Here is a 27,100-nt window from a genome sequence, read left to right on the forward strand (position 1 = left end):
ACATTTGTTTTTAAAGCTTCTTTCACCATTCTCAAAGACTTGTCCACTCTGCGCTGATGGAGGAGAATTCATCCCCTGATAACCTGGGGTCTAACACTTGTGGACCTCACTTGGAAGAGAGATTCAGCATCCCAGCTGGCTCTTCCCTCTGGGAGGGCTAGTATGGCTCCTCCACCCACTAGAGGTAACCTGCCTGCAGAAAGCTTAGGCATGCAAGCCAAGAGCCGCAAATGGGATAGAAACAATTTATGATATCCGGCCTCCTTCGACATGTATTAGCATATACCTGGTTTCCTTGCCATACACTTTGTTTTTCCAAAACCACAAACATAGTTGCTGGAATTTCATGTGGATGTGCTTAAGGGGCTGAAAGTTAACACCTTTGTGATCCATGCAGCCTCTTGGTGGCTGTTAAACAAAAGCCTCTTTGTCGGGCTTTCTTGAAATGTTTTCTTAACATGTTCCAAGTAGTTTTAGGCAGGAAATTAAAGTAAACAAGATGTTACCATGATAAAAACACTTGTGAAACCATTACAGAGCACACTTAGTCGTTTTAATGGCAAAGTCATGAAGACTTTTCAAAAGTTTTCAAAAGTAAAATGTACAGGGAAGGAAAAAAATTCTTTTAAAATCAAATTACTAAGGAAGCCTCTTCTGCTACCTTTGACCTTTGGGAAAGGGTCAAAGTTCCATCTCTGGACATTTTCTCTCAAGGTTTTTCTTATGTGACTTCGGTTACAGCCCATACAAAATTTATTTTGATTTTATAAATTATATAAATCTGACCAACATGCAAAGGAATTCTTATTTGGTTCGGCTTTACACAGGGCTTTTCTCCATGAGAAATAATCAAAAGCAACAAACTTAAGAAAAAAATGTAAATGAAAATACTGAGCAAGGAACATGGATAATACTTTCAACAGATTGTATGTAAGTGATCACCTAAACCACAAAGTAGGATGTGGAGTGTGGAGGAGGGGCAGGGGGTGGGGAGAAAGGAATGGCCATAGTGGGTTCATATCCAGCAAAGCCTTAAGTCATAGAGATTCTTTACACTCTAGGTTGGAAACAGGAAGATACAGTCTTTATAGATAGTCCCCACCTTGGTAAAGGAGAGCATTTTTTTTTTTTAATTTGGTCGGGACCTCAAGCTTTCATTTGGATTTTTATAGCCTTTTTTTTTTTCCCCAGAGCCAGGGACCAAACCCAGGGCTTTGCGCTTGTCAGGCAAGGGCTCTTCCGTTGAGCCAAACCCCTGACCAATCATTTGGATTTTTCACTCAAAACTGGCACTCTACCTCTTGAGCCACAGCTCTACTTGCAGCTTTTGAGTGGTTAATTGGAGCTAAGAGTTTCACAGAATTTCCTGCTCATATTGCTTTGAACCACAATCCTTAGAACTCAGCCTCCTGAGTAGCTAGGATTATAAGTGTGAGCCTTTTCTTTTTTTTAAAGGGCAGGGAAAAATGATAAATCTCTGTTTTCATTGGTAAACAACATGTCTTCCAGTTCATGTTGATAAACTGACTGGAGTGGAGAGAGGTTAAAGAAAGGCCTGAAACCTCCAAGGAACTCCCCTTCTATGGATGTTTTCCTGTTATCAGGAAATTCCAAGCAAGGCAGGCAGGGTAGGGTAAATTCATGAGAATTCATGTGAACACCTGCTGGTATCATGCTAACAAATCCAGCAGTCACATGAACACTCATGGTTGACAGATGAAATAAAAGGGGAAAAACCCAACAGCAAAACTGTGAGTTGTTTTGTGAAGAAACAGGGACCTAGCTGGGTATAATAGCCTGGGTATCTGCTGCTTCTGATAAAGCACATCTTGGCTTCCAGCAGGCGGGAGACAGCAGCATGTCTCTTTGTACAGTATTATAGTGTTTATCTCTGAAATCAAAGGCCCTGTGGCATACATCGCCCCCGAAGCACAGACTACACATAGTCTTGGGAACATGGGAGATGGCTGATTCTCCTTCAACCCACAGTTAGACCTTTCCTTCCTCAATGCCCCTCCTAAGGAAAAGACAGCAATTTCATCCTGGGCAATCTCCCTTGACCTCTGTAACAGTTATTCCTTACTCAAGACTGCACAGCAGTCATGTCCCCTGCTGAGAGGGAACCTGGAAATCCAGGTGGGAGGACCCCAGAAATAGGGAAAGTGCAGCCTGGCACTGGTGGCTCACACCTGCAGTCCTAGCTACTCAGGAGGCTGAGATCTGAATATCCAGGTTTAAAGCCCTGAGCAGGCACGAAAACCTATGTCTCTGACCTCCAATTAACCAGTAGAAAACCAGAAGTGGTGCTATGGCTCAAAGTGATAGTGTATTAGCCTTGAGCAAGAGATCTCAGGGACAGGGTCCAGGCTCTAAGTTCAGGCCCCTCCCCCCCCCAAAAAAAACAAAAAGGGAAGTGCAAAATGAGCAGATAATGAGTGAATGTACAAAACATCACATGCATACATGTTCTCTGTCGATATGAATCAACCCAAGGGGAAAGAAGTAGGTCTCAGCTGAAAATACTGGGTGATACCAAAACTGTGACCATGGGCAGAAGTCAGCACACAGATCTAACCACACTCACCCTGGGGTACAGTCTGGGTTTGTTTTTTTTTTTTTTTCCATCACAGTGGCACAGGGAGGAGCTGTGATAGATACTAACACAGTGTGCAAAATCTAACTCTCTGTTTCTCTATGGGACAAATGTCCTGTCTTTGACCTAAGATATTTGACTGCGTGGGATTTTTCACTGGAAATTTCTGATTAAAAATGACTATGAAACTAGCTACTTAGGAGGCAGAGATCTGAGGCGTGCAGCCCAGGCAGGAAAGTTTAAAAAAAAAAAAAACAAAAACCAGCAGTAGAGCAGTAGCTCAAGTGGTAGAACAATAGCCTTGAACAAAAAAGAAGGTGAGAGACAGGGTCCAGGCCCAGAGATCAAGTCTTGGGACTAGCATAACAAACCAACAACAACAAAAAACTGGTATAAATTAAGTCTCTCTGACACATCACTGTTTCCTATACTTACAACCCTTCCTGTGAACAAAAGTTCAGAAGGTTTGGACTCTTCCTAAAAGAAACTTACAAAGGTGAGAGAAGCTAATGTAACTTTTTGGCTGACTAGAACAACCTAGATTTTTCTAGGCTTTTCTAGGCTGTGTTAAACTTTACATGATATACTTCTAACAACCTGATACCCTTAAGAGGTCATTATTAATATTCTCAATATGGTGAGTCTCAGAGATGCTACATATCTAGCCCAAAGTTCACTCCAAGAATTACATGGCCTTGCAACTTACTTGCCTTTCTCCAGAACTTTATATTCACTACCTTAAAGGGAAAGCAAATAACTAAAGGGCAGCCTCTATCAGGCTATAACAGTTAAGAGCAAGGACAAAATAGTTGGATGTTGGCTCCACCTCTCACTGGCTATGTAATTTTGAGTAAATTATTTAACCTTCCTGGGTCTTGGTTTTCTTAACTGCGTGTTTGCCTTGCTACTACAGTATTGTCCCACTGAGGCAGTTATGAGGATTAAATGAGTTAATATATACATAGGGCTTTGCAATTGTGTCTGTTTCACAATTCAGTGTTAATTAATTATTAATTAACTCTTACAAAAAGAATGTAAAATCAGGGGATTTGAAATATGTGAAGAAAATAAAAATCTTTGAGGCAAACTTCATGCAAAGTGAAGGCCAAACTACATTTTATAGAGAAAGAAGATGATGGAGAATGCAAACAGCATTGCTGCCAATCTGTTTATGTGCTAAGAAATCAATTCTAAAAAGAGGGAAATAGAAGTGATGCTTCTATAGCCTATCAGACAAGCAAATTTGAAAAATGTTTAAAGTATCCTTCGCTAAAAACAATGATCCTGCAATAATATTCTAAGAAGCCATGTGGGTTTTATTTGGACTACCAGAGGTTCGGTAGCATCTGTCAATCCAATTAAAGGAAAATCAGAATTCATTAAAGACAACTCAATTTCCCTTTAGGCCTGAGCAGAGTCCTGTGAAAGAGGCAGCTAAGATGACTAACTTATTTTCCACTATACTGGGCAAGATCCTAATGCCCAGAGAGAACAGAAGTCTAACTTTCCCAACCTTAAAATCTAGGAGGAAATGCTGTACAGGAAAAATGAAATGCTAAATTTGTTATATCCAACCCACCGATGTATATAACTCAAGAAAGTAACAAGAAAACCTCGAGTTCTACAGGGTTTTCTTCCTTATCCAGAATTCACACTCCTTTTTCAAGATTTCAAGCTTTATGGTCTCTCCGGCCTTGAGGTGGTCATGTGGTAGATGTCACAGTGTTAAAGGAGTGTAGTTTATAATACAAGCCTGGATATTCCACTATGATTGGCTCGAAGCTAGAACACATGACTCAATCTGGTCCAATGACAGTGTGCTTCATGCTTTTCCTTGTAGTGGGAAACAGATGTACTATGGGATTGATTAAGTGGGCAAATACACTTGTCCTCTTCAGTTCCATTTGAGAAAGGTCCAAAGTAAAGGCAACACAGAAACTGGTGACAGATAATCAACATCTCAACATAGTCCAGCCACCTTGCATAAACACCTGGCTCCATGCTGGAAGCTGTCCTTATTATTGGACTTCCTAGTTTATACGAGCCAATTATCATCCCATACCTTGTTTGTTTATTTTATGCTTAGGTGAATTCATGTTTGTACAACTTACAAATACAAGGTTTTTAGCTAATATAAATCCATAAAAGTAGTAGTAGGAAATAACTAAGCAGTTGACAGTAGGCCTTCCAATTCCTCTATAATAAACAGGAACTGAGAAGCATGCCATATGCAAAACTACAGTGAATAATGAAACAGTGGTTTCCAATACCAGAGCCAGACTCTTGACCACAAGCAGAAAACAAATGGCCTTTTCCTTCATTCTTAAGAATCAAATCTGTTTTTAATTTTTTTCTTTAGTACTAAAAGTGGATTGAAATTATTCTTTCCCTTTTCTCTCCGTACACACATAAATCTCTTCGTCTCTGCTCATGTGATATGTGAGCCTATGATTTAGATTAGACTGACATTGGTCAGGATGAACTGTACTAAAAAACTGACACATTGAATTAAAACTCTTCTGTACAATGACTTAAAGATAACTTTAGCTTAAAAATTAAGATGATTAAGCTAGAAATACTTTGGATATTGACACTTTTCTGGGTGGGGGTGGTACAGGAGTTTAAACTCAGGGCCATGTGCTCCCTGGACAGATAGTCTTCCCATGAACCCTTTATGGCAATCTCTAGTTTGAGATGGGGGGGGTCTCACTTCCTGACCTGGAAGTACACTAAAACCCCATCTGCCTATTATTTAACATTTTCCATTGTAGCCTGGAGGAGAGGGCCACTCTGTCATGCCCAAGTTATCCCCTTAGGAAGGAATCTTATAAACCTCTCTACCTAGGCTAGCATGCAACCATGTTCCTCCCAAATCTCAGCCTCACACATAAGCTGGAATGACAGGCATGCACGATCATGGCCAGTGAACGGTTGAGGTCTCCTGTGAATGTTTGGACTGGCCTCACATCATCATCTTCCTGATTTCAGCCTCCTATGTAGCTAGGATTACAGCCATGAACTAATATATCCAACTTAAGGTTTTGTTTTGTTTTCAATTGGGTAAACTGGGAACCTGGCATTTGCTTTTTGGACTCTGTACATAAAACCCATCACCAGGAATATAGACAATGATTTCACAGTGCTAGAGACTTTTCAAAATGTACAAATGTTTGTCAGCTCTTCTATGGATAGAGGAAATCAGCAAGACATGTATCTACCCCGTGCACAAGGAGAACTCTTTTCGCAGCGGTTTCTACCGGGTTTTTTTTCTGTTAGTATATTACTGCCATCAGACAAGTGCCTGGCAGACAACAGGACACTTTCCATTGGAGAGACTTTTGCAGGCACAAAGGAGAAAGAGAGCACTGCTGATCTGAACACTAATGTAAAAAAATCACTACTTCACTTTCATTAAAGCAACACTGCTGCTCTTGACTGTTGATATTTGCAGCAATTTGAGGTTATCCCTTTTAAAAACTTACTAATATTCTTGGAAGTGAAATATTCAATCCTATGAAGTAGGTTCACAGATTTACATGCATTTATATCTATATATGTACATATATATAGATAACATATATACATGTATGTATATATACATTTTTAAAGAAAAGGTTAGCTAAAACTGCTTGAAGGTAATCCTAGCTGTGTGTCTTTAAAGGTGTCTTTAGTGCAGTATTTGTGTCCCAGTCTATAAAGATGGTGAGATCATTCTAACTCTATCAAGACAATACACAAAGCAGGCCTTCACATAAATCAGCCCACCTCCGTTTCCATGGGGACTGAGTGAGAAAAGCTTAGCACCAACTTTGTAACTATCAGGTGTTCAAAGGTACAGGCCCTGAAAGTGTGCATCTGCTTCCTTATTACAAGTTGCATATTAAATAATAAGACATTATATTCAGTCCTTGTGCCAACAGTTCAATGACATTCTATTTATGTGATGTCTACTCAGGAGGTTGAGATCTGAAGGCCTCAAAGATTTTTATTTTCTTCAGGTATTTCAAATCCCCTGAGGTTTGAAGCCAGCTGAGGCTGAAAAGTCTAAGTGACTCTTATCTCTTAGCTCTGAGTTCAAGCTGCAGTACCAGCAGAAACAAAACAAACACTGCAAGGCAGGTTAAGCTAAACTTTCAGACACTGATAGTGGAAGCCAGGTAAAGGGAACACAGGTAAGGATGCAGTGTAGAAACTTGCTTCAGCCATGAGCAGATGGAGAGAGAGCTTGTGTATTTCGGAGAGACAGTGCATCTGAGTTAACAGATTCCACTGGGGTGACCCACGCTTGACTCATGTTCACCTGTAGAAATTAAACTTACTGCACATCCCCTTATAAGGGGAATAACCCAAGGAAAAGTCAACACCAACAGAGCATCAAATTGGTGCCATTTCTTCAGCATCCCTTTCTTAGGCTTACAAAATCATTTGCACCCCATCAAAGCAGCAGCCCAATTTACTAAGCTGCTGCTGATTAACCTTATAAAGTTAGAATTGAATGTGTATGTCACTGCTTGAATACACAGCGATATGAACATTTAATTCACACCAAGTGAAGACTACATCAATGCAAGTTTAATGCTGGATTAACTTTCTTTACAAACCACTGTCATTCTGGAAAATGGGTAAATACATGATCTCGATAAAAAGGATCTACGTCTCTTTCCCTTTAAGAGGCAACCCTCAGAGAGGTTTTGTAACTGTTCTTAAAAGGCCATTCTCAAAATGGTGGCACTGGATGAGCAGAAAGCATGAACAGTGGGTGGGAGACCAGGGCAATGTCCAAGACCAAAATGGAAGCCTTACTTTAGGAATGATGGGAAATCTTCACACACCGCTTCACAGCCCGGCCACTTGCACACCCCGTGTCCGTACAGAGGATGGCTATGCGGATGCTCCTCGTGAGGCAAACTGAAAGAAAACAGACACAGATAAATCAGTGCGATGTCAAGAACCAGGGCACAGGGCAGAGTATCTGGCCCATAGGAGCTCCAGGACTCACGGTGGCCCTCTGCCTGTTCTTTCCCTGGGTAACCACTAAGTCATTCAGCAACTTTTCGTGGACACTAGAATTAAACCATACCCATTAAAATACCGTGTTCTGAATATGCCTAGGTGCCATTACCTAATGCTAAAAACCTACACCTGCATATGCAAACAGCTTGACAAGTTTTTCTTCCTGGAAAAGCTCTCTACCAACCAGAAGAGAACTTTCAGAAGCTACAACTTAGCTGGGCACCAGTGGTTCACACCTATAATCCTCGCTACTCAAGGGGATGACATATGAGGATGGATCATGGTTCAAAGGCAGCCTGGGCAGAAAAATCCCTGTGATACATTTATCTCCAATTAAGCACTCAAAAACTGGAAATGGTGCTGTGGCTCAAAGCGGTAGGGAGCTCGTATCCTTCAACAAAAGAACTCAGAGACAGGGCCCAGGCCTGAGTTTGAAACCTGCAACTGGACCAAGGTGGGGAGGAAATGCTACAACTTATCCCTCTGTACAGATCCTTAACAGTAAGTTTGAAGTTCAAATAATATCTTTAAAAAATAAGTTAAGGGGGCCTGGAGTTTGGCCTAGTGGTAGATTGCCTGCCTGGAATGCACGAAGACCCACGTTCGATTCCTCGGTACCACATACATAGAAAAAGATAGAAGTGGTGCTGTGGCTCAAGGTAGTACACTAGCATTGAGGAAAGCCCAAGGACAGTACTCAGACCCTGAGCTCAAGCCCAGGACTGGCAAAAAAAAATTAATTAAGAAAAAAATACTACAACTTATCGAGCCCCCATTATAACATGATAAAAATCTGAACTGCAAATTCTTCTATGTTTTTCTACTAAGAATATTTAAAATCATTTCCTCCTTTCCTCCCTCAAATTGCTGTCCCATAACTAAATATTTTTCATGTTAATTTTGTTTGGCATAGTACAATTAAATAATTTAGGATAATAATAAAAGACAAATATAAAAGAATAAAATAAGGCAAATATAGCCAAGTAGATGATTAGCTTTCAAAAACACAACAATAACAAAACAAGCCAACGGTGGCAAAAAGCTTGTTCTCCTGAAATTACTGATAGCCAGAGTGAGAGGAAACACAGCCTGGGTATAAAAGGGTTAATTCTCCAGTGGGGTTCTAATCAATATATAATGATTTGGCCACACGGATCCAAGTCACGAGAAGGCTTTGATCCGCGCCAGGTGGCGCTGGGGGAAGAGGTCTGCTGCACTCGAAGACGAACCGTCTTCCCAAATATTTTCTCTTAGGTTTCCGTATCCAGACTTCTTACAGACAAATTACTTTTTTTACCCGTCGTTTCCATAACCTTAGATTCCATCAAACAGAAATGCAAAACTAACATTGGGAGCTCTGTGTGGTACTCAAACAATATATTCCCTTCACAGGAAGAATTATTTTGCAAGTTTACTGTGATGCCACTGCCTGACTTTGAACTTCAAGTACACTGCATTATGATCACAACACACACACACACACACACACACACACACACACACACACACACACATATTCCAGGCCTGTATTTTATATTACCATCGGGATGCTTATTCATATATTTTATTGATTCATTCTTAGGCCATATGTACACAAGTGCTGCTTGTCCCTGACTTAACATAATTAATACACAGTGAGACTATTAGCACCACTTAAACTAAGGAGCATTAAGGGTAAACATATATACACAATAGAACTCTATCTTATCAAGGACAATTATGTGCCCTCTGGATTTTGAAAGATTTTCCTGGTAATGCTGCTATAATTCAAAAATAATGATGAGTTATTTGGCTCTAAAATAGAAACTAAATGAGAACCAAAGGTAGAATGAAATAAAATAGAGAAAAATAAATATTTATAGAAGTCATAGAAAATGTTGCACTTGCAAGAAAACAATAAAACCAGGGAACTAAAGTAGCAATAAAACCCAATAGTAGGAAGGGAATTCTCTAAGCAGTTAGGAGGATAAAATTCCACCAGGTTCAAGTGTTGCTACCTACTCACATTAAGGCATGAAGAGTTGTATCATCCTTTTACCTAATTTTGTAAGGAAATTCTCATGTTATCAACTAGCCTTCACAAATTTTATTTAGTGATGGGTAACAGTCCATCAGCTAAGCTTTGGTTATGTGTCAAAACATATTTAGCCAGACCTCTATTTTGGACACTGACATTCCCTTTATGTTTCTGGTATTTGTGAGTAATGTTTGAAATAGTATTTACCAAGCTCAATAGCCCAGTACATATCCACTGATGTCTATCAGAAGATGTTCTTTCTCAAGAGAAATAGCATCACTCAACTAATGAGTATGAAGATTCAGATTGTTCTGCAGTAATGCTCCATGCCAAATGCATCGTGAACTTCTAGAGGTATTTTGTGAGATTTCTCACATTGGAAGGCAGCTATGGCTCATCGCTCTACCACTAACGCCAACAAATGTAATTTTTTTTTTTGCCAGTCCTGGGCTTGAACTCAGGGCCTGAGCACTGTCCTTGGACTTTCTCAAGGCTAGAGCTCTACCACTTGAGCATCAGCAGCACTTCTGGCTTTTTTCTACGTATGTGGTAGCGAGGTCTTGGTGCATGCCTAGGCAAGCACTCTACCACTAGGCCAAACTCCCGGCCCCATGGATTTCCCACTTTGGAAGTAAAGATTCCTCCACTACTTAGGATACAGAATTAATATCACTAGTTACTGCAATATGTTCTCTAGTCAAGCATGTTTTGAAGATGCAAATATTAAAGAAAAAATAAATGTAAATGAGGTTTTTGGCATTGTTTTTTTTTAAACTTCCCCCTCCTTTTACTTTTGTCCTGTTTGTCTTTATGTCTTTGGGAATGTCAGGGGAGGCACTGAAATGGAGAGAAAAAGGGTGAAAAGATGCTGTAATGGTCCTCCACTGACACAATGTTGAAAATGAACTATATACAACTTATGGCTGGGGATGGGTGGGGGAAACAGGGAGAGAGTGAGTGAAGGAGTGACATTTTCCCAAAAGAAATGTGCCTTTTACCTGACTTATATAACTGTAACCCCTCTGTACATCTCCTTTATAGTAAAATTTTTTTCTCAAAATTCAGATTATAAAAACAAAATAATATGTATTCTACGAGAGGAATTTATGGTTAGAAATATATGTCTAGGTTTGCTACCCCACTTCTGTTTTTTGGTAAACTTGTGAACAATCTAAGACCTGAATAAAAACTATACCAAGAATTTAGTTCTACTGTTCATCAATATGGTATCACTGTCTCCAAGGATGAATAGATCACCAGGGTTTTAGAAAGACAACCAGTTATATGTAAAATCCAAAGTAATTAAAGCACCTCACACATGAATGCCTTACATGCTGGGCCAAGGGTCTACCCCTTAAGCTCTGCTGCTGTCCTGTGAACACACCATTACACATGCACAAGACTCCTCAGAAGACTTAAATCAATATCTCTGCTTACCAAGAGAAGGTATGCTTTTGTTTTCCAGTGTGTACATGAGGGTAGTTGGTGACAGGAGGAAGAGCAGTCCTGTCCCCACCCTGCCTGAGACTTTGCTGATACAGGACTGGTGATGACTGCTCTAAATTTATTTCTCTTCTGATATTTTAATTTGATCACAAATTGAAAATAATGGGGGCCGGGAGTTTGGCCTAGTGGTTAAAGTGCTTGCCTAGCATGCATGAAGACCTGGGTTCGATTCCTCGGTACCACATACGTAGAAAAAAGCCGGAAGTGGTGCTGAGGCTCAAGTGGTAGAGCTCTAGCCTTGAGAAAGTCCAAGGATAGTGCTCAGGCCCTGAGCTCAAGCCCAGGACTGGCAAAAAAAAAAAAAGAAAGAAAATAATGTCGCTTGCTTGTCACACTTGCTATATAACTCCATACACTTAAATGTGCAATGGGGGAGGGGATGGGCAGATTAAGCAAACAAACTGGTATTTGGAAGGAAGAAAAGGATGGCATTGTGCTATGATAGTAGCTGAGAGAAGATATCTGACGGCTAACTACCGTCACTGCTGGGGAGGGAACTGACTCTTCGTACAGGCAGGGGACACTTCCCATTTTCGTATACTTTGAACCTTACATAGTGCCTGGACTCAATATAGGTTAGGCTGAGCTTTCAACAAACAGACAAATAGACATCTGGTGTGCTTTTGTGGTGGTACTACAGTTCTGAACTCAGGGTTTCTTGCTCTCCTGGCTTTCTGGTTCAATTGGCACTGTGCCACTTGAGTCATGCCTCCAGCCTGTCTTTTTGCTGTCTATTTGAGCTCTGAACTGTGCTCTTTTAGATCTCTACATGCTGAGCAGATAGGATTATAGGTGTGAGCTACTAGGACCCAGCCACATTCTTTTTAATTTCTGTGTGGATATATACTCAGTGCTTGACTTAAAAAAAATTCTTTAAAGACCTTAATTATGCAAGCCACAGGAAAAAAATCATTAAGACATTTGCTATTATTTAATTTTAATCTGGAATATATGGAAACACAGATGCATTTGAGAAAAGCCAGTTGATTTCAATTTCCCGATAATCCTTGAAATGCAAAACTAGATATAACTTTAACATCAGAATAGTGATAGCATTTCAGATTGGAAAGGACCCACTTGCCAAGGAAAATAGAATTGCACATAAATATGTAGCAACAGTTCCTGACATTACATGACACTAATCGATACAGTATACATTTTGTACAGTGTGGTGATGACATTTTCAGTGACACTTTTTCGAGGGTATTTTCGCTCTGTCTGTTTTTTCTGCATAGAAGTACAGCCGTCAGTCTTCACTCACCAGGACCTTACTGCTGAGGTTATGCTAATGGTACAATGACATCACAGTGACTTTCCCATGTTTCCATATCTGACCCAAACTTCCAAACAGAATTAAATTCTAAGGCTGAATTGAAGGACTTCTAGTAGTTCCTCAGACTAACTTCTCCTATGGTAAAGACAGGAAGAAAAACCTTTGAAGCTAGAGAAGAGAGACCTCACTGTATCTCAAATCCTTTGCAGCCACCTGGCCCTCGATGTGCCTTTATTGAAGGCAAGCTCTTAACGCTGCACTGCCCCATGCTTTCAGGACTCCTAAGGCTCCCCTATTCTGAATTTTCCTGATTCCTCTCTTTGTAATTTCTGACACCTAAGACCACTAGTGTACCTTCCCCCTACCCCCTCACAAAAATCAGGCCCAAATTATAAGCTATTTTTACTTCAGTGGCATGTTATCAGATTTAGAAATGTTAGGTTGGTCATTCTTCAATCATGCAAAATGGTGGAATATATGCTTTTCTTTCTTTGTTTCACTAAATTATACTTCACATGAGTGAACTTAGCTGGCCACTGCTGGCTCATGCCTGTAATCCTAGCTACTCAGCAGGCTGACATCTGAGGATCATCGTTAAAAGAATCCCAGGCAGAAAAGGCCATAAGACTTTTTAAAAAAAAATTTTATTAAATAATTTATTAACCTTGATTTTTATATTGTATTTGACAAACAAGTATTCAAGAAGGGAATCTCTCTATATAATCACTGTCACTTAGATTTTAGAACATAATTAAAATTAGGCTGAGGGTTTATATGTCATAGATATATATTAATCTATGCATAAGACTTTTACATACAATTAACTACTAGAAAACCAGAAGTGGCACTGTGGCTGAAAGTGGTAGAGTGCTGCCCTTGAATGAAAAAGCCTAGGGATACTGTCTAGGCCCTGAGTTCAAGCCCCATGACTGACTGACTAAAATAAATGAAAAATATCACCATTACCAGTCATGATCTTCTGAGAACCTGTACCCTAGCATTCTCTCCCATTTCCTCTGAATCTCCAGGCTCTGCCCAACATCCATCTATTTTCTATCTCCAGAGATTGGCCTATTCTGGGTATTTCATATAAATAGAATCAGACAATGTATATGCTCTGATATCTTCCTTCTTTCACTGAAGTCTAATGTTTTGGGGGTCTACTAACCTATACTGTAACCTTCTGTTTTTACTGAAAGCACTATTCCATTATACTTATATAGCACTTGTTTTTCATTCAATCCCTTCTTGCGTGTAATTTAGGCCGTTTCCACATTTTTGGGTACTATGAGCACTACTATCCTGAACAGACGTGTATGTATGGTTGTTTCAGTTGTTTTCTATTCTTTTGAATATTTATTTATGAGTAGAATTGTTGGGATCATGTGTAATTTCTTAATTTTTATTTTAGCATTTTAAAATGAGGTCTCACTACATAGCTGGGCCAAGCAGGAACTCATTATGTAACATAGGCCAATCAGGATCTTGTTATCCTCCTGTTTTTGCCTCCCAAGTGCTGGGATTATAGTTGTGCTCTACCACACCTATGTGAGTATAGATATAAGTAACTCTTCAGCTACAATCACAAATATTTACTTCTATTTTGTGGTCTTCTTTATTCTCTTTTTTGGGGGGTTGGGAGTAGTAAGGGTATGGGTACTGCAGCTTGAATTCAGGGTCTTGTGCTTTCACTTGGCCTTTTCACTCACTTGAGCCATAGCTCCACTTCCAGCTCCTATGCTCAATGATTAAAGAGTCTCAGAGACTTTTTCTGCCTGAGCTGCCTTTGAACTATTATCCAATAGTTTCAACGTCCTATATAGCTAGGATTATAGGTATAAGCCACTGGCACCTGGCCCCTAATAACTTTTTGAGGCACAAAAGTTTTAAATTTTGGTGAAGTCCAATTTATTTTTTTTTGGTTTCCACATACTTTTGGTAACATTTAAAAGATCATCACCAAATCAAAGGTAGTTGATTTATTTCTTTATTCTCCCCCTCCATGATGTTTGTAGGTTTAGGATTTACCTTTCGGTCTATGATTTGAGCTAAGTTTAATTTTTGTATAAGATATGATGGATATGATGTAAGAATCCAATTTCATTCTTTTTTAAGATTATTCTAGAACCACAGGATGCAGACAATTCTGTTCCATAATTATAGATGGGCGCCTTTGTCAAAAGTCAATTGAACACAATCTAACACTTAGGATTTTTTTTTAACTTTTTAAATTTTTCCCAAATATGTGGTTCATTATTCCCAACGGCTTCGGAGGTTGGATGGGTGAGGACGGAGATTTGTCTTTAGTAAAAATGAAACACCAGCATGTTTGTTGAGATGAGATCTAAACCTCATCTGAGTCAGCTTGATCCTCTCATCTCTGTCTCTTCAGTCAATACACCAGTCTCAGCTAAACTTCTTGAAGAATAAAGATCTACCAGACACTTTGCTCTTCTGTGTGCTGAAAAATCTTTTCAGCAGGTGCCACGCGGGTCTCTCTGTTTTACACAGAAACATTGTCACTTTACCTGTAGCTGGAGGTATAACACTATTTCTACATAGAGAAGGCTGGAAGCTCAGTGAATAGAGACCTCAAATGTCATCAGAGCCAGGCTAAGAACCAGAAGTGTCCAGGTACTATCTAGCACTCCCATCTCCTCACTGAAATCTGAGGGAACCACATTAGAGATCTTCCTGATTACACAACCTCTACCAACTTTTGCCAAGGACAGTCCTTGGAACAGGCACACAAGTTACATTTGGTGACAGAGAGGCAAATAGCATATACTTATCCGACACTGGCAAGAAGTGAGACTAATAAGCAATATATGAGAACTCTCCCTTCTAGAATGGCGAAACTGTATCTCCTCCTCCCCTGTGGTGTGGTAGTGAGAAGCTCACTGCTATGTTCCTCTAATCCAATTCCACCCACACAATCCCAAATACACAGAATGAAATCCCCTTTCCCACCTCTTTCAACTTGTTCCCTTCCCAATGGCAGCCTCCTCCATTCCCACCATTTCCAGGGCTTTCAGAGAACCAAGCCAAGTATTATGGAATTTTGCCCCTGAGCTAGGAAGCTAGGAAGGTAAAGATGAAGACCAATTTGTTCACAAATTACCTGTGACTCTATTGCCTAAACCCCTTCTTGCCTTTTCCCTTTCCAATTCTTTGGTTCTCGGTTCAAGTGCACCTGCTTCTCTATGTCTGTCCTGAGACACTGTAAATCATGGAACACTACTTTTCACTTCTGCCTGTTCTGGACAGTAAGGGTTTGCTCATTCCCAGCCACGGCATTAAATTACATTTGATGCCACAGGTTTCGAGAAAGCTGTTTTCTTGGAATGCAGTTTCAAACCTATCCATAATCGTAATAAATTTTTTAAAAGGGTCTGAAACTAAATTGTGATCATAACAGGATGAAGAGTCAATAGAAGGCACTGTCCTTTTTTTGAGCTATAGAAGAGTTTTTAATTCTTTTTATAGCATTAAGACTTTGGCCTACCCACTACCGTACACCAGGACTTTCTAGCTTTTTAAATTTTTTTAAATTTATTGTCAGGGGAACTTTCATTTTTACCTTTTTCAAATTCTTCACAAAGTTCTTGAGTGGTAACTTACAGGAAGATTGTTTTGGACTATTTTTTTCTTTTCTCTCCTTGTCTCTCATTTTGCCTAGTACTTTACCATCATTTTTGATACTCAATGAGCTTGTAAGCATCCTATCAAATACTTCTAAGGTTTGGATATGGGAACACAAATTTGATTTCTAAGCACTAATGACATATCTGAACATAGAATCAAATTTCAGTTTTTAAATTGCAATTTCCACATCAGGTGACGATGGCTCAAATGCCTAGCTACTTAGGAGGCTGAGATTTGAAGATTGTAGTTTGAAGTCAGACTAGGTAGGAAAGTCCATGAGACTCTTATCTCCAATTAACGACCAAAAGGTAAATATAGAGCTGTACAGCTAGTGGTAGAGCCTCAGCCTTGAGCCAAAAAAGTTTAGACTGTGCTCAAGTCCTGTGTTCAAGCTCCAGAACAGGGATGCACACCTGTGCACACACACGCATGCGTACACACACACACACACACACACACACACACACACACACATGGTCCAAAATTTCATTGATACCAAATAGTCGTGAGACATATAATAAGTTAACTTGAATGAAGCATGCTTGGTTGCAAAAGTCTAGGTAAGCTGACTTTGGTCTCCCTCACAACGGATGTTAAAAGGAAGAGGAAGGTAAGTGATAAAGGAAGGTAAAGTGATAAAGAGGAAGGTAAAGAGATGATGGTTTAAACACCTAGCACAAACTGTTCATTTCAGAGTTCCTTCTCGGGACATTCTTAATGCTGTTGATTATCCCCTCAAAAGTGGCAGGGGATTTGAACAGATTCTTAGGGGGAAAAAATTAATCATTAGATGGAGTTTCCTAAAGTTCTAAAGTATAGCTTAAGGATTAGGAGGTGGTCGTATACCTACTTAATGAAGACAAAGGGAGGCATGAAGAAATGAGGACTGGTGACTTAAGCATGGCCTCGCACACACTCTCCTGGCAGTGATGAAGAAATGACCTTTTCTAATTGTCACAGGAAGCACTTCCAGAAGCAGATGGGCTTCCCACTTCACATGGAGGATGGAGAGACAACGTAGACACTGCATTTCTAGCACACAGTGTCTTCATTTATGCTTTTCACTCACTGTAGAAAACCACCACCCTCCACGTTGATTAATGAGTTTTCTGAAAATAACCTAGCGATGAGCTCTGGAATCTTACCATAAAGAGAAGAGTGTGTTGTCAAAAGCCTAGTAGAGGGCCTACCTAGAGTGAATAAAGGTAGAATTCTCTCCAAGGTGTAACGAACACACATGCTTCTCTCTCTCACACTGAGAATCCTTGACTCTCCTTCTGTCGAAAGCTCATCATCTCAATTTTCTGCTGCTTTTCAAATCATGTTTAATTAGAGGATTTCACATTCCCTTGTGATATGATATTCATGAGTAAAACTTGCAATTGGAGTGACTGTGAATTAGTCTATTAAGTGCCAGATTTGTGCTTTTAAACAATGATGGAGATTATTGTTATTATGTGCTCTCAATATTGTGTCTGGAGATGGGAGGGCTACCTTAACTAACTTAACAACTGAAATAGCAGCTACTAACTATGTAGGTCCAGGCTGTTTTACTTCTTGTTACCTTTCTGGTACTGGAACATTGCCTAAGAAATAACAGGATTGCCTTCTTCAGTGGTCTTCTGGCCATGGCCTTCTGCTGAGCTGGCTTAGTCTGAGTAGTACTTTCCTTTTTCTACTTATACATCGAGGGCCAAGCTTATCTCTATGGGGGGAAAAAACACCAAAATGCTGGGAGCATAAGGACCAGAAGTGTTCAGTATCAGCAACTTTTAATAAACCTGTTTAAATTAGTCTACTTAAAAATATTATAGTACTAGTATATAGTATATATACACTATATTCTATATACACACTGTATATATATACACACTATATATTACATATAGTACATATAATGTGTATATATAGTTGTACATATGTATGTGTATACACACATCACACACACACACACACACACACACACACACACACACACACACACTATATGTTGATAAGCCAAACATTTAAACCAGTGAGAAACATGACTTCAAGAAAGTGCCAGGGTCTACAAGATTTTTAGGTGTGGCAGTATACACCTGTAATTCCAGCTACATGGGAGGATTTTAAGTTCTAGGCCAGCCTAGACAAAGTTCTTCAGATTTTGTTTCAAACACAGAAATCTGAGGGTATAGCTTAAGTGGTACACCTCTGTCTACCAAACCTGAGACCCTGGGTTCAATCCTCAGTAACAGGGGTTGGGGAGAGCCTAAAAATAAACAAATTGTGTCTGGGTCTCAGGATACTCAACTTTCAACTTCTACTGCTACTTTTTAAATAGCACTTCTCAAGATTTAGTATGATAAATGGCCTGGTGATGTTTTCAACTTATAGTTTCTGATTCCACAGTTCTGAGCACAGCAAGCCTAGCCTGTGAGTGTTTGACAAGCTGTGGACTACAGTTTGAGCAGTAAGGACCTCAGGGATTCCTGCTTAAACAAAGACGATATAGTCCATTTGCATGAGTAGTGATTTGAAAAGCAAGGCAAGGGAACATAGGCTCCGGGGTTTCCCTCATTTGTAATACTTAGTACACATCTAGGACTCTCCTAGCAGAGGATCACAATCGCTTAAAAGCTACGTACATAAGGTCATATAGGATAAGACTAAGCAAAATGAACTCTAGGACATGGAAACAAGAGGTTTATCTTTGTGAGTGTTGTTCTCAGTGTACTATGTGCAGTTTATTTCTTTTCTCTTTTTTCCCCCTTATCATTAAACTTATATGGTTACTGTATCTGACTTTGTTACCTTGTGTATTGTATATACATTTATTTGTTTATTTGAAATAGGGAAGGGAAGAGTTGGAAAAAAAAGATAATGGGGGGTAGGGGGAGTTAAGGAAAGGGGGACAAAAACATGAGAAGAGGTATCAATGTTCAAGAAGTAATGCACCTGACAAATGTAACTGTAACCCCTTTATACATTACCCTGAAAATAAAATTTAAAAAAAAGAAAAGAAAAGAAAAGCAGGGCAATAATGAGGATATGGGTGCAGGGGTGACTCTGGACTACCTCACGGGTTAAGAACTGATGGTGCCTAAAACTCCTTCTGGACCACTTTAAGAACTCTATACAGGGAGTGCTCTTCTTTGGTTTTTAAAATACATATATGTATGAAAACAGGAAAGGCTACAGAAAGAACTTAGCACAGGAGAAAGGGTTGTTTTCTGTTTGTTTCCCAAATACCAACTTCTTACTAGCCAGGGTCAAGTCAATGACTATGTTTGTCAGACATTGCACTGATCAAAAATATTCTAACATAATGGCTTACTCAGTGGACTTGGTAGCATCACAAAACTTCAGTCCTTAAACTCTGACTTGTTCCTCTCTCAAAACTTCAAAGTAGAGGAGTAAAAAACATTCATAAAGGATCATTTTAGAGAGGAAAATGATTGGTTGGGGTTATTCTAGTAATAACACAAAAGCAGGATTTTTATCTACCTAGCACAGAACATATTAAATGAGGGTTCCCCTCACTGCAAAAATGAGGGAATCCACTGAAATGTCCTAACATCCACCAGAAGCTCGTGACTCACATTTGTAATCCTAAACTACTCAGGATGGGCAAGATTGGCACGCTTGTGGTTCAAGGCTATCTTGAAGGGGAAGAATTTCTAAAACCTGTCTCAACCAATAGCTGGGCATGATGGCACATCTGTCATTACAGCTACTCAGGAAGCTATGACAAAAAATGGTCACAAGAGTCTCATTTCAGCAACAAAAAACAAGGGTGTGATGGTTCATGCCAGTTGTCCTAGTAAAGGCAGGAAGCAAACATAGGATCAAAGTCTAGGCTGCCCTGGGGAAAAGGTGAGACAATATCTTAAAAAAATAGTCAGGCCAAATAGAAGGTCAGAGGTGTGGCTCAAGTAGTAAAGCACCTGCCAAACAAATCTGATGTCAAGTTCAAAGCCCAGTACAACTAAAAAGAAAATTCCAACAGTGATGTGCTCCACACAATGCCAGGTCCGGAAAGAATACAAATTCTCTAGACTTATTTTAATTTCTATTGTACATATATAAAAAAATCTAACATCTCCCATTGCTGATTTCACAGATGTCATTTCAAAGGATCAGACTGGCTTTGTTTAAATTAAAAAGTGACCAAGGTTTAAAGAAAGTACAATAATGAATCATAAAAAGGAGGTATGATAAATCTCACTACAATGCAACAGTTCCTCATATGACTGTAGAGTAGGAAATAGAGACTTCAAGAGACTCAGCTTGCAGCTCAATTAACTTTGCGCTGACCCAGCAGTACATGTCAAAAGACACATTGTGTGTGTGTGTGTGTGTGTGTGTGTGTGTGTGTGTGTGTGTGTGTGTGTGTGTGTACTGGTTACAAAGGCTTGCTGTTGTTCATCTTTCTTTTCATGACCTCTACCACTTGAGCCACACTTCCAGTCCAACATTTTGCTAGTTAACTGGAGATGGATTCGAAACTGAGATCCTCAGATCTCAGTCTCCTGAGTAGCTAAGATTACAGGTGAGAGCCACTAGTCCAGAAGTCACCTGGTAACAAAAGTTCCATGGGGAAGGAAGAGTCTCTAGCTCATCCTGGGGATGTTCTGGGGACAGAAGTACTGTGGAGGCGATGTCAGCACAGCAGAGTGCGCTCAACGCTCTCAAGACAATTCATGCCACTGAAAATACGGTGCCATCTCATGTATAGGTCATCCACATGACATGTGGTCAACTGGGTTTCCAGTAGTTAAAACACCATTCTGGGCTCCACAACACATAGTACATCTGGGCAGTTTAATTACCAGCACTATCTCTGATAGGGAGGCCCTGCCTCTCTTCCCAGCTACACTGGGGTATGCCATTTGGATTCTCAGAAACCAGTATGTGGCACAGTAGGACAATGGACCCATGGAGAAAATCATCCCCTGTGGAACCCAAGGCTGGTTGGTATGTTCAGATCACAATCCAATCACACAGAGTGTGCAGGTGGTGACAAGGACAGAAGGCCTATGTTTGCAAGGGGATGAGGGAACGAATAAGCAGAGCAAGGAGGAGGAAGAAGCACAGGTCCAACCTTTGTGTTGGATACCAGCAAGGGCTAGTCTGAGTTTGTAAGCAGGAGTTTATCACTGGCAGCTTTAACACTGGGATCTCCTTAGGAAAACATAAAGCTTTCCAGAGAATGGTGTGAGCAACTGTGTCAACACAGACACAGGGGCCACTAATCCAAAAGTTATTAATGCCATTAGGTGGGATTCATTCCTATTATGTGGATGCAAGTGTTTGCACTGGTGAGTCACACAGGTCGATGTGGAATCTCATCCATATGTTACAGAAACCAACAATACCCAGAAAGCCAGTGCGTGTAAATAAAGGCTACCACAATCATTCTTATTTTATCCAGCCACTGCCCCCAGTAGTTTGTATAAAACTGCACACGACTTCCGAGAGTTCCAGGATTTTTGCAGAAGAGCAAGAATCAGGTTCCTGTATGCTAGGAAAGAGAAGACATGAAGTCACTGGCTTAAAACCATCAAGATTTTCTGTTTCCTGAGAATCCCTCCCTACTGGGTGTCATTTCTTTCATTCCTCTGGACTTTGAGCTACTTCATTAATGTTCAATAGAACAAGCTCTTTTCTACCTTTAATTCAGCAAGTTTCATTGAGTACATACTTTGTGATAAGCTCCATCTTGAGTTTCTAAAGCAGAATCTCCATGTCAGGACCTATATAATTCATGAGTAAGTGACTCAAAGGTTTCTTCATGTGTGTGTTCATTTCATATTTAACCTCCCTGTAAGCATGGGAGGTTTTGAAATGGGCGATGTATTAAAATATGAGCACACATGATTAATAAATAGTAGGGGTATGCTTTTGTACCATCGGGGTGAGTAATCACATAGTTTGGAAATCACCCAACATTCATATAAGAGTGCCATCCAAATGTTTGCTTTAAAGTGAGAGCCTCATACTAATTCTGCTGGTCAGTCTGTCCTCTTTCCTCTACCTATCAAGTAGTTGGGACTGTAGACATATGCCACCAACCCTGGTGCAAGTGCTACAATGTATGACCAGGGTTTTAATATACTAGTAGGATTTCAGTTGCTGTTGAGAGATTGAAGAAGTTGACAGAGAACTAAAACACCACATAATTGAAAGGGGAAAAAAAAGTGTAAATGCACAAAACCAAAGCGCCTACAAATGATAGAAAGGCCAGCAATGGAAGTTTCTAATGGTTGAAGTCTTGAGGCTTCTGCTCTGTGAAATGAGAGGGATTTATTTCCTAAGTAATCACAATCTGGACTACTTTTGTGTCCCTTGGAACTTGAGGGGATGACAAAGGCCAGAGCCACCGTGTAAATACATGCACATCCCGCAGAGAAAGCCACAACTTCAGGATGATGGTTGGAATTTGAAGGACAGTCCTTGAGAATCTGCTCAAGATATGTTTCCAAGCTTTACCCTGACTTCCTGAACACCAGCGCCAAGGCCCATCAACCTGTACATGTGCCAGTTTGGCAGGTGCTTCTTCCCAGGGACCTTTCTTCCTGAGATCCTGGCATACAGACGCTCTGGTGATTGCCCTCGAGTAGGGGGAGGGGCAGCAGGAAGGTCAGTGGCTACACAGGGACACATGCACATACAGCACAGGAGGCCAAGGTGTAACAGATACTGAACTCTTCTTTCTCTTTTCTTTTGTGATTGGTCTGGGCCTGGGCACTGTCCCAGAGGAGAGCTCTATAGCTTAAGGCTATAGCTCTACCACTTGAGCCACAGCACCACTTCCAGTTTTCGGGTAGTTCATTGGAGATGAGAGTATCATGGACTTTTGTGCCTGGGCTGGCTTTGAACCTTGATCCTCAGATCTCAGCCTCCAATGTAGCTAGGATTACAGGCTTGAGCCACCGACACCCAGCTTCTGAACTCTTCTTAATGGCTCCCGACCATAACTCTTTAACTCACTTTCTTCTGATTATGAAATTTTAGTCTCTTGCAACAAAATTTAGTATGCTTATCTTCCAGAGTGACAGGGATGTGGTATAGACAAGAGAGGTAAAACTTTTTCTTAGTGGAATTTCTTGTATGATAATAATCGTGATACCAAGACTGGGACTCCACTAGTGCTCATTTTATTTTTGCAGATTATACATGATACCATATTGAGTATTTCATGACAAGAAGAATTATGCATATGTACAGAATCCTTACTGTGAGCTAACAACCAATCATACATTAGCTCATTTATCCTTGTAGGTTAGCTTGTAAAGGAAGGCCTGAGATCATACCCATTTCAGATGTGATCAGAGGCATGCTGAGATTGAAACAGGCATTCTGCATTCTGTGGGCCAGCATGTTTAGGAGTTTATATACACTAGTAACCCTTCAGAGTAAGATGAGGAGCCATAATACAATAACTGTTTCTACTTTTACCTCTGCTTCCTGGCCTTTGCCTCTGCTCTTAGCTTGAAGAATTCGCCTTGAGCTTTCCTCGTCAACTTAGCTCCTTTTCCAACTTCCCTTCAATCCCCACATTTAACTCTCTTTTCGTTATGCAGTGAGTATTTGCTCTACTTTTCTCCTCTAGCCCAGTCAATGCCAGGCAGAGATTTGGTAGAGCTCATAATTGTAAGACCCAGAGCTGAGGACCCTTGGCACAGGCAAAGTATTTGGCATGCCTTGGTGAACAGAAACATGTTACTATTGTCCCCTGACTTCTGTCCCACTTTGGAATGCATTTTCTGTTGAACTGGGGACAACTTCCCATTTATCCTTGTTAAGTGCCTTTTTTATTTCTGTCTTCACCATACTCTAATTTATTCAAACGCCACTGGATTATTCCAGCTCTTGGTGTCAATTTTTTTTCTAATTAAAGTAAACTGCCATTTATTTCTCACACTGATCTTTAACACGAGACATCTTGTTCTTGTCGTAAATATGACTCATACGGAGAAATGTGAGTTGAATATAGGGGCTCCTGGGGAGGAGAATGTATTCACCAATATTTCAGATGAAGAGATAGAGATAAAACCATAGATACCAACCTAACTCCTAGCTGCATGGTAATAATGTCAGTGGATAGCATACCACCTTCTGGGTGGAGAATGACTTGGAATTCTACCCGATAACTACAAAGACCCTTTGAAAGCAAATACCACATCATTTTCCCCAATACTTCAGCTCTTTCCCTTCTGCTATCGGAGATCCTCAAACTCTTTTAACATTCACAGCCAAGATGTAAAATACATGTTCCACTAAAGATCCATCAAAGATAGACCTCAAAGTATTTTTTAAAAAGAAAAAAAAGGAGGAAACAAAAGAAAGAAGAAAGACAGGAGCCTGGCATCTGATGGCATGCTTCCTCTGAAGACTATAAAAGGAATTAAATCTGAAGGTCATAAAAGTATGTCCCTTTGTTTAGGGAAGTCTTACAGGTTGTATAAATATCATGGGTTACAGTTGCTATGGGTTCTGTTTGTTTACCAAACAAGAACACAAACAGTTACCCCAAAGCAGAACAACATGTGGGTACAGTATATAAAGAGAGAAGGCTTTGCCTAACCGCCTTTTAACCCCTCCCGACCTTCCTCCTTCCTCACTGGAAAAATCTCCTTTGCTGGCATGCCTGTCTCTCAGATTTCTAAGGCTCCTAATAGCCCCCTTTTTTTTATTTTCCTTTTTTTTTTTTTGCCAGTCCTGGGCTTAAGCTCAGAGCCTGAGCACTGTCCTTGGGCTTTCTCAAGGCTAGAGCTCTACCATTTGAGCCATAGCACCACTTCTGGCTTTTTTGTATGTATGTGGTACCAAGGAATCGAACCCGGGTCTTTGTGCATGCTAGGCAAGCACTCTATACTAGGCCAAACTCCCGGCCCCCTATTTTCCTTTTAAGTCTTAAAAATCAACAGCTACAATAACAAAAACAACAACAATGCCCAACAATCCTCTGTGGGCAATGAGAATAATTTTCACAGCTGAAAGCAAAAAGGGGGAAAGGGGAGATTAACACAGAAAGAACAAAAAACAAAGTTTGGGGAAGAATCCCTGCAGAGAATGTATGTAATCTCCCCACAGCCACTCCCAGAACACTCCCCTTCACTGAGAATACTGTCTACACCACCTTTACAACTTGCTTAGTACATTAACCCCAAGCTTCTAAAAGAAGAGGAAGGAGAAACAGGGAAGCAGCAGTGCCGCTAATTCATTTCTTCCCAGTGGAATGAGATGGTGTGTACACAGCATGTGCTCCTGTTAAGACTCAGATCTACGACACAACACACTGTACACCAAGGTGCCTGGAACAGAAGCCGACTCCTCACACTACAATGACCACGGTCCCCACCCGAGCTGGCCCCTATGCCTTTCTGTGAATGGGACACACTGCCATATGGACGGAGACACTGAACAAGCTGTATAACTCTTGGCAACATGTGCCCAGGGGATTGTCCCATATTAACGCCACCTGGGCTGTGGCAATTGTACTCTGTCTGTGTAATGGCAGCGATGTTATTTTTGAGTACACTCAGAGAGGAAAAATGACAATAGAGAGAATCCTTTGGCTAGCATATCTGTTGCCCAATTCCCCGAAATAGTTTCCCAAAGGAACGGTTATCTTCTGTATTCACAAAGGCAGAAGTGACAAGCTGGAACACATATTAACATTCCCCCTTTGTGAGCCTCTACTATTGTCTTAATGAGGAGAATATACTTTCTAATATACTTAGGCCTCGCCTGATTACAAAAGGGGGTGGAATAAAGAACTTCAGGAATGTTGTACATATGTACCGGCCTCATTTGCATTACCCCAGTGAGTCAGTCAGCTGAGTGGGAGCTTCCTTGGAAAGACGGAGCTAGGCTAAAGAGGAAGTCCCTGCAAAGGAGTAAAAGGAAAAGAAAAGAAAAAAAAAGAATAGAACAAATAGAACAGCAGTGCAAAGAAAAGCATCTTTGCAAATCTTGGAAAAACCGCAATAGGACTTCTCTTTAGGTCTCTGGCACTGGTCCCTTCTTAGCTGGCCTCATTAACTGGCTTAAGAAATAGGATCTTTAGTTGTCGCTGACAGCTAAATCAAGTGACATTTGTTTTCTCCAAGCCACACAGCATTCTAGAAGCCATTCTCAGCTTCCCTCTCTACTTCTGGATGGCTCTACAATCTACCCAAGAAGCATTGGGATTCACTCCACACAAGAAGCAACCATGGGTAGGTCAACAAATGTCTTTTAAAAGGGAAAGGATAAAAGTCAGCATAGGGGGCAGATTCCTAACGGTTTCCCAAAGTCTGGCTGGTATTGTGTTTTCCCCATTCACTTTCCTTCAGACCCTAGTGTACAGGTCCTTCCACCCAAACGCAAGCTCTGCCAAATAGGTAGCTGCTGGCTAAGGCTTGTGTTGCATGGGAAAAAACGAAGACACACTATCAGCAGCAAGAGCCTGTCATAGAAAAGAATATGGACAGTATCAAAGCAACTAAGGGACTCCAATATGGTTTGGGGTAGAAGATATGGTCTATTCTACCTAAAATAGTCTTCCAGTGGAGATTCCCATTGTATTATGGCCAAAGGAAATGAATGAAGACAAACCAAATATAAAAGAAACTTATAAAAGGGACATCACTCTTTAGATCAATGATGTCATTTTATAGGGAGGCATTTATCATTTAAGCACAATAAATAGGAAAAGATTTATAGAGTCTAATGATGCTGTGTTATGGTAAAAGGCACTTTATTGAGGTAGAATACAACAGCTGTTAGTCAATAATAGCCGAGGTTTTTTTTTAAATCACTTCACAAAGTGAACAGTCAAGAAAACCTATAAACCTTTCCCTTGTGGCATGCCAACATTTCAAAGATTTTTTTCTCTCCTTGTCCTCCCCATAGGAGTGGATGACAGGAGGTGACAAGGCGCTGTGTCACACTCTCCTAGAAGAACTCTTCTTCTTCTAACACCCAGAGGCAACTGATTTTCAGCAATAGGGCAAATACATCACAGCTCTCAAGAGCTTGAATGCTGCCAAACATCTAGTAGTATGTTTAGTGAGCAAAATGTTGATTA

At 40.4% G+C, this 27,100-nt stretch overlaps 1 protein-coding gene across 2 annotated transcripts in view; it reads right to left on the minus strand.

Annotated features, from left to right (window-relative positions):
• Foxp1 (forkhead box P1) overlaps positions 1 to 27,100 on the minus strand; it is a 574,139-nt gene that overhangs the window by 47,197 nt on the left and 499,842 nt on the right. For both annotated transcript variants that reach the window (XM_090323968.1, XM_090323960.1), the window contains one exon: positions 7,397 to 7,501. In XM_090323968.1, the coding sequence (XP_090180094.1) occupies positions 7,397 to 7,501 (105 nt within the window). The remainder of the gene's footprint in view (positions 1 to 7,396; positions 7,502 to 27,100) is intronic.

The sequence above is a fragment of the Megascapheus bottae genome, chromosome 2, assembly GCF_031878675.1.
Source record: "Megascapheus bottae isolate mThoBot1 chromosome 2, mThoBot2.hap1, whole genome shotgun sequence".
Classification (NCBI taxonomy): Eukaryota; Metazoa; Chordata; class Mammalia; order Rodentia; family Geomyidae; genus Megascapheus; species Megascapheus bottae.